Below are 8,503 nucleotides of genomic sequence, written 5' to 3'. Positions count from 1 at the left end.
GCCGGGGTCTGTGAGACCAGGGGCCGGGGTCTGTGAGACCAGGGGCCGGTCTGTAACCAGTATTAATGCAAACAATAACAGTATGCGAAACCAATAATCAAAGCTCTTCTTTTTATAAGTTTTAATCTGAATCAATAATTTTGTTTCTGTCTGTATTTTTGTTTCATCTCAGGGCAGAAATATAAATAACGATTTCATAAATAAATAAAACCTGTCTGAAATAAACTCTGCTGTCTTTTATAAAAACACATTTTGATGAAAGTGTTTCAGGTGAGCATTAAATATGAAACTAAAGTCTTCAATGACTCTACAATAAAAAACAACAAATCAAACTGATTTAATAATAAACTTTCTGTGTAAATAAAATCAGTCTCGTGCAAACTGAATGTTCCTGTTTTAGAAATCAGTTATGGTTCAATAATTACATCAGTCTCTGTTTCACCATCGGCTGTTAACCAACAGGAAGAGTTTCCGACAAAGAAGAACTGAACAAAATGAAGGTTTAGTTTCATGTACTTATACACACAATGTATGTTCATTAGTTCAAGATCAATATCAGACATTAAACTGACCCAATAGAAACAGTCCACAATAATAATAATAATAATAATAATAACCATAAATCAGATGTCAATCGTTTATTATATAAGAAGGTATAAAGTCAGACTTGTTTTTCAGTGCAGTTTAAGTTACATTAACAACCATCAGAATCAACAGGATTAATAAACATATTGATCAGGTGAAATAAGGCCGACAGGTGATCAACAGCTGATGGTGTTGGCACAAAAATCTAAATGTTAAATTTAATTAATGATCTGATAAACTCAGAAACTCTATTTAATACTGAACATTTCATTCTTTCAATAAACAATAAGCTGAAAATGTTTGATGGTTCCTGTTAGATAGCTAGTTCGCTTAGGTTTCTTCTAGTTGAACGAGGCTTGCTCAACTGTGATTGGAGCACAGAGCAAAAAGGGGCGGGACTTAGGAAGGGTCAATAACAAGGACAGTGAGTCCAAAATGGATCGTAGCTTATTAGTTTACATTATTTATTAACATAACTAACTTATCGACGGATTAGCAACCAAGCTAACTGGCTTACTAACTCACAGTTTGGAAGCCAGATAGCTTGATGGGCTATTTAGCAAGAGTAGTTAACCAACTCCACAGGTCACCAAGCTTCCAGCACCGACTGTTAAAGGAGGATGTGGGAAAAGAACTCAGTTGGGACCTGGTTTCGGCTCTTGGAAGAGTCCTCCTGGTTTTCGATGAATCAATCTTTGATCACTGATAGTCAGACTTAGTCCAGGTTCTGCAGAGACACTTCCGGTTTCAGGACCAGCTGAGTCCCAGTCCTCGGGTCATCATGACCTCCTCCAGGTCCTGGTCTTCCTTTCGTTCCTGCAGTCTTTGTTCCTCCAGCAGGGACACCAGCGAGTTTCTCTGCTCCACCACCTCCAACATCTCCTCCAGGATCAGACGCTCCTCCACCAGCTCCCACTCCTCCTTCAGGTGGTCTACACACAACCAGGACAGACCAGAAACACACAATTCACTATATTAAACATTATTTAACTTATAAATATCTACTCATTCTTCATGTTTACAGTCTGAGTGGTCTGACAGTGAGCTAGGTAACAGTGAGCTAACAGTGAGCTGCCGCCGCCCACTGACCTCTGCTATGTGTTTGTATTTAACGATTAACGAAAGCAGTTACCGTCCACAGCCATCCGCTCTCTGAGCTCCTGCTGAAGACGACTCTGTCGGTCCTCCAGCTCCAACTCTCGAGCACTGAAACACATCAGAGACTCCTAAAACCTGGACCCAGACAGTCCTGATGGACCCTGATGAACCTGCAGCTGGATTTAAAAGGTACTTACAATATCATGAGTTCAGACTCATATCGAACCAGAGAGTTCTTCTGCTGGACCAGCTGGAACCACTGCTGCATCAGAGCTGGATTATCCAGTTTACCCAGTCCTACAGAGACCAACACCAGTACAGAAATATCAAACAAGCAATCAAATTCTCTCTCTTCCCTCTCGCAGTTATCTGACAGTCAGTACAGAACAATTTATAGTATTCTACAGCAGAACTACAGTACACAGCTGTAGGATTAGTTAGTATTTAATGCTTTCTAGTACTCTACAGTAAACGAGAGTACACTGATGAACTCACCTTCCAGGTGAAGCTCGAGCTCGTGGTCGTTGTTCGAGTCTCCCCAATAATCTGACAGAAACATTAAATTCATTAACATCTAAATAATTAGATACGTTGATCATTGAATTTCTGTTAACGTTACATTTTATTGAATTCACAAATGTATTTAAATGTTTTTAAATGAAAGTTCTTGAACACCTAAATCTGTAAATCTGTCCTTATTGTACACCAACCAGTTTGAAATGTTTCACCAGCACACACCTGACAGGTAACGAAAACAGACTGAACAGTGGGCCCAGTGTGGACCCCTGAGGAACCCCGACTTTATAATTTAAATATCTTTATGTTTCTCTGTTTGATACAGTTTCATACAGTGGCTGTGTGTACATATATATTATATATTAAACTGTATAAATATAAATACTACATATAAACTGTATGTGTGTGTTATTACCTGCTTCTCCTCTCAGAGCTTTCTCCACCATCACTCCTCTCTCCTCCAACTGTCTCTGCTTCTCCTCCACCTGCTGCAGCTGCCTCTGGATCATCTGAAACAAACACAGTCCCTGAGTGCCTGTCTCACCTGTCTCACCTGTGTGTTATTGTTTGACTTTGGTGTTTTAACACGTTCATTTTTCACAACCTCTTGTGTTCTGTGAGCTAAAATTATGTTTTTGTCAATGGAATTTGGTGGCTTTGAAGAGAGCACAGCCGAATATATAACACCAGACTTCATTAAACCAAACTCAATACAATAAAAGTTAAATTTAACAATAATCCTCAGGTGGACCTGGTCTTTAACCCTGATGGTCCCTGTCCTCAGGTGGACTCACCTGGGCTTTGTGGAGTCTCTTCAGCTGCTCCTGTTTGGCCTTTCTTCGAGCCACTCTCTGAACTCGTCTGGTGATTTTGGCATCCAGGGCTTCCTCGTCCTCTCGTCCCTTCTCGAACATGGTCTCCTTCACGCTCAGACTGGATGGCTCCTTTGGCTGGACCAGGACCCCAACCACCTCGGTGGGACAGGAGGATGATCCATCAGAGTTCTGGATGGGAACTTTTTCCTTCAGAGAGCGTCTCTGAAACAACACAATCAACAGTGTTACAAGAAGTCTACCAGAGGGTCTGATGGACCCCGTTATAAACGGAACTGATGATCACGGGTCGGTACCTTGATGGCGTACGCTCGTTTAAATGCCAGAGCGTGAGGGACGTACGCAGGCTGAGAGACAGGAAGTAAAAAAACAATCAAACACAGACGAGTCTTTAAAGTTAATACTAATACTAATAGTTCTAACTTTTCTCTTCAAGGAAACGTCCAAGTCGAGTCTCGAGTCTTTGGAGGCTCAAGTCACTTGAGACTTATGAGTCCAGACTAAGTCTAAGTCTAGTCTAAAGTTTTTTGGTCAGTCAAAAGTCCAGGTCGACTGGGACAAATCACAGACGGGTCTTAAGTTAAGTAAGTCAAGAATTAAACCACTTGTGACTTATTCAAATCTAATCTGAAATTGTTTCAAGTAATTTAAGACAAATTAAGCCTGAATAAGTCAAGAAAAATCCAAGTCAGTGGAGACAAGTCTCAAGTCAGTCATAAGAAGTCCAGGTCAACTGAGGTAAATCGAAGACAAGTCTTTAGTCACTTGTGTCGAGTCAATGTCAAGTTTCAAGTATGTGAAGGCTCAAGCCACTTAAGACCAAGTCAAGTCTGAAACTGTTGAGATAAGTTTCAAGTCATTTGGGACAGGTTGGTTGACTCCAAGTCCAGCCTCACATCAAGTCTCAAGTTTGTCAATGCAAGTCCAAGTCAAGTATTCCTGTAAAAGTCTTTCATGTCTCTGAGGGCTGAGTATGATCTCATTCGAGACCAAGTCTCCAGTCTGCAGCCGTCGGTCAGTTTAAACATTCATTTGGTCTCTATTTGGCTAATAGAAACCTAACTCCACCACGACAACCTAAAACAACTTTCTACACTGTTTCCTGAATCTAGGACAGCTGATACCTCCTGGTTCTCCTCCTCCTCCTCTTTTATTGTGACTCTCTGAATTTCAGACGTGAGGTCAAACAGCTCCAAACGCAGCTGTGAACATCAGAACGAGACCGTTAACTCGAGGACGTCTACAGGCAGGTTTCAATCCAGTTATTAGTCTGATCCCGTAAGGTGGGCCGCTACAGCATTACATAACGCCTCATTTACATATTTAAACAGAACATTTCAGAAAACTTGTAATACAAGAAATAATTGTTGCAATGTTAGAAATCAACTGGGGAAGTTTCATCCTGACATTTGTTAGTTTGAATTTTGACCCCATTTGCCTGTAGTGAAGTTTACAAAAGTTTCTCAAAATGATTTTTTTCTCAAACTCTGAACCAAAAATCTCCAGTTCAGCAGCTCTTACAGACACCAAACCCTCCAGTTTTAGTCCTCTTTATATTCTGAAGGTTTGTACTGAGGGCTTTGTTCATATATCATTCACAGCCTGATTTATTTCACATTTAATTACTGAAAACATGGCGACAATGAAATTATTATTATTATGAAAGTCTTACGTTGTTTCTGGGTCCCAGGGAACACCTCTGTAGCAGAACTGAAGAATCCAGATCAGACTCTTCTGTCAGACCTCTTCTCCCATCTGAGGACAAACAGGAAGTATAATTATTACCTCATCGCTGTGACCTCACTCTGTCTGTATGTATTTCTCTATGACATCATCACCTGTAGCTCTCCTCTGATTGGCTGCGTCCTTCCTCTCTGCACCTGGAGGTAAAGTCTGACTCCACTTCTTCTTCTTCTTCTTCTCCTTCCTGTTTCCGGAGAACATCGCCCTCCACATTGCTCTGGCCCCGCCCTCCTCCACCTCCACCTGTCTGGTGGGCGGAGCCTCTCTCAGCCCCTTCAGCTGTAGGAGGAGAGCCCCGGGGCCGCCCTGCAGAGGGGGGAAGAGGAGGCGAGGGGGGAGGCTGTGTGCTCCTCTGTGTCTCCTCCGGCTCTTCGCCGCCTCTTCCTCCTCCTCCTCCTCTGGCTCCGCCCCTCTCCCCTGTAGGAGGAGGGGCTTCTGCTGCGGTAGTTCTGGACTGATGTCATCAAACGAGCCCCGCCCTTCCACAGGCTGCCGGGGGGCGTGTCTCTGAGTGGCCGTTTCCATGACAACAACAGGTGAAAGCTGTGTGGGCGGAGCCGGGTCGCTGTCGGAGCTAGGCGTGGTGACGAAGGAGGCGGTGGAGGGCGTGTTGGCGGTGGGCGGAGTCTCAGACGCAGGAGTGAGGGAGGCGACGCAGGGCAGCGGGCTGGAGGCGGAGCCAACAGGTGTGTCACAGTGTGTGATGTCACTTCCTGCTGCTGAGGAGACGCTCTGAGAGAGGAGAGGAAACTCGTCCTCTGAGGGAAGAGAGGACACAAAGATGGAGGAAGAAGAATTTAAAATCCAAGTAAATTTTATATTTTAATTATCATTATTATTCTAATTATAAAAATGCAAACAAAGTAGAAATATGTGCTGGGACACAATGACGGCATCAATATTACAATATTTTCTTCATGCAAGACAAATTTCTTTAAACTAACAACTTTTTAAAACATTTATTTTTCCACCAGAGATCACAGTAAAAATCAAGCTTTTACTCTCAGCATTATTTAATTAATTAATTAGATAATTTGACCAACAGGATGAAATAAAACAAACTGCCTTAAAACAAACTTAAATTAAAATAATACTAATGTTGTTAAATCAATCACATGAGATCACCGACAGCAGCTTCATGCTGTGTGTCACTGCGCTGAAGTTCTTCTTAATTTCACGACTTTTTGACTGTAGTTTGGTTAGTTTGGATTCTACCTGTTTCTTCCTCTAAAAGGAGCCAGAGGCCAGAGTGCCGCTCCATGTCCCAGGGGCTGTACTCGCCCTCTACCAGCAGGGGGAGACACATCACAACAACACATCACAACACATCACAACACATCACAACACAACACAACACAACACATCATCACAACACAACACAACACTGCACAAATACACATCAGAACACAACACAACACAACACAACACACAGACAGCAGAGGATTCAAACTACAAACCAGACAAAAAAAGACTCACCGTCACTGGACTCCACCTCACTGCCTCCCTCCTCTTCCTCTTCCTCTTCCTCCACCTCTCCCTCCTCGTCCTCCTCATCGTCGTCGTCCTCCTCCTCCTCCTCCTCCTCCTGGTCGTCTCTCAGGTGGAGCTGTAGAGTTTCCCTCCATGAAGCTCTGGCCTTCTCTGAGGTCACGCGATGTCGACCACCGCCCTCTTCCTCCTCCTCTTCCTCCATCTCCGACTCTGAACTGAAAACACAAACAGACAAACTGGAGTGTCACTGCGAGGGGGTGGAGATCACAGACGTACGGAAGATCATCACTGCCAGAAAAATAAAAAATAAAAACAAATAAAAAAATACTCAAAATCTGTCATATTTTATTGTCAATTAACAGGAAAAAGTCACAATTTTGGTGTAAAAAAAGTAATTTTCAAAAAAGTAATAATTCTAACTTAAAAAGTTGTTGTGATGAAGCATTTTTATCTTAAACATACACATTAATTTGGATTCCTAAGCCCCGCCCCCTTTTGCTTTGTGCTCCAATCACAGTTGAACAAACCTCAGTCAACTTTGTCCTTTCCTGTACTTAGATATGCTACATGCTAGGCTAATCTATGTCGAAAAGGCAACCACACTTTGAAGATTGTTAAAAGATAAAAAGAGATACTTTAGTTAATGTTAGTAAAACACTAGCTAACTATGAAGGGTTAGTTGTGACCTATTGAGTCATATTTATGTAATTGTGATGTAAAAAGTCTTAAATAAAAAACTTCATAAAGGTGAAGTTAGATGCGTTTGACTTGAAAAGTTGTCAAATGTAATTAATTTTTTACTTAAAAGATTTTGACCTTAAAAGTCTAATTTGTGACTTAAAAAAGTGTATTTTGATATATGTAGCTCTATATTCTGTCCTTTATTATTTGTGAATATTCCTAATATTTCATGTAATTTTATCTTTTCCTGGCGTTAGCGACCTTCCATACAGAGCAGACTCTGACCTGGATCTGTGGTTCATCTTCTCGTCCAGGCTCAAGTTGAACCGGTTCAGTATCTCCTCAGAGACCTCCTCGGGCTCCTCGGGCTCCTCCAGCAGCTCTGCCTCCACCTTCGTCGAGCTCCGCCGGTAGTTTTCCAGCTCGATCCTCTCCGGCGTCCCCACCATCACAGAAACAACTGCAAACACACCAACACAGCCGCACACACACACAGACACACACAGAAACACACACACACTAAAGCCCACATTGATTCCAGTTTAAGGAGCGTGCTCAGTGTGAACAGGTATGAAGACTGAAAGGACGACGCAGGTGAAGTGGACTCACCTGAGGACCGACGGCGGTCGGCAGAGATCAGAGAGTCTGCAGAGGAGAGTGATGGAGGTGGAACCAGAGACGCCTGTGGAGAAAACCATCACACCCCAATTCTTACTGCTCATCAAATATATAAAAGATAGATTAATATAGTTTATATAATATAGTTAATGTAGTTACAGTTAGTTATATCTGGATTTATATAAAGTTTTTAAGTTTCAGTTTATTTTTCATTTCAACTTTAAAACAAAACAATGGACCCTTCTTAAGTCCCGCCCCCTTTTGCTCTGTGCTCCAATCACAGTTGAGCTAGCCTCGGTCACCTTCCTCCATCCCTATAGTTACTATCTCGCTAATCTCCATCAATGCTAAGCTAGATCTTTATCCATATTAACATAAAAACAACAAAATACGATACACGGACAACCACATGGAGATATAAAATCAGGGCTAACATTAAGAAGTGACTATGTGTCTCTTTTATCTTTAAATTATCTTCAAAATGTCTTTTCAACATAGATTAACCTGAATATCGAGAGAAAATGTTTTTGCTTACGATTGATGTTCGCTGTGAAGGCGCTCCCTCAGACGGCGCCGCTCGCTTCCTCGCAGCCGGAGCGCTCAGGCGGGAGTCGAAGTGCTGAAGACAATAAAACCTCCCTGACAGACAGAAAGACAGACAGACAGGCAGACAGACAGAAACAGCATGTCAGCACGACACCGAAGCTCATGTTGTTCTTATACTGACATTCAAACACAATCCCGCCTCTAACTTCAAACTCTGTCCATGTGACCTCTGCGCTCTGATTGGCTGTTGAGAGATTGAACCAAACAAACAAACAAACAAAAAGGAGGTCTTGTTTTATTTCTTTTTTTCCCCAAGCTCTAAAAACACACAATACGAGCTTTGTGGGACCAAAATACACCAAAACACACACACAGAAACACACACACAGGCA

At 42.3% G+C, this 8,503-nt stretch overlaps 2 protein-coding genes across 2 annotated transcripts in view; one reads left to right on the top strand and one right to left on the bottom strand.

Moving 5' to 3' along the window:
- Window positions 1-225, top strand: part of lta4h (leukotriene A4 hydrolase) — a gene marked incomplete in the record, with an annotated part of 4,556 nt that extends 4,331 nt beyond the window's left edge. The window contains 1 exon segment of the mRNA XM_035675396.1: window positions 7-225. Coding sequence (XP_035531289.1) covers window positions 7-14 — 8 coding nt within the window.
- Window positions 226-634: 409 nt separating this feature from the next.
- The window catches only part of mical3b (microtubule associated monooxygenase, calponin and LIM domain containing 3b), a gene marked incomplete in the record, with an annotated part of 15,044 nt that continues 7,175 nt past the window's right edge, over window positions 635-8,503 (bottom strand). Inside the window, 13 exon segments of the mRNA XM_035680494.1 lie at window positions 635-1,517; window positions 1,718-1,791; window positions 1,881-1,980; window positions 2,179-2,229; window positions 2,615-2,708; window positions 2,994-3,236; window positions 4,705-4,787; window positions 4,871-5,533; window positions 5,991-6,059; window positions 6,252-6,481; window positions 7,233-7,407; window positions 7,557-7,629; window positions 8,101-8,204. Coding sequence (XP_035536387.1) covers window positions 1,333-1,517; window positions 1,718-1,791; window positions 1,881-1,980; window positions 2,179-2,229; window positions 2,615-2,708; window positions 2,994-3,236; window positions 4,705-4,787; window positions 4,871-5,533; window positions 5,991-6,059; window positions 6,252-6,481; window positions 7,233-7,407; window positions 7,557-7,629; window positions 8,101-8,204 — 2,144 coding nt within the window.

Source organism: Morone saxatilis, unplaced genomic scaffold (genome assembly GCF_004916995.1).
Source record: "Morone saxatilis isolate NCDOM2014 unplaced genomic scaffold, NCSU_SB_2.0 Contig10, whole genome shotgun sequence".
Taxonomy (NCBI): Eukaryota; Metazoa; Chordata; class Actinopteri; family Moronidae; genus Morone; species Morone saxatilis.
This window is presented reverse-complemented; position numbering and strand designations above follow the sequence as displayed.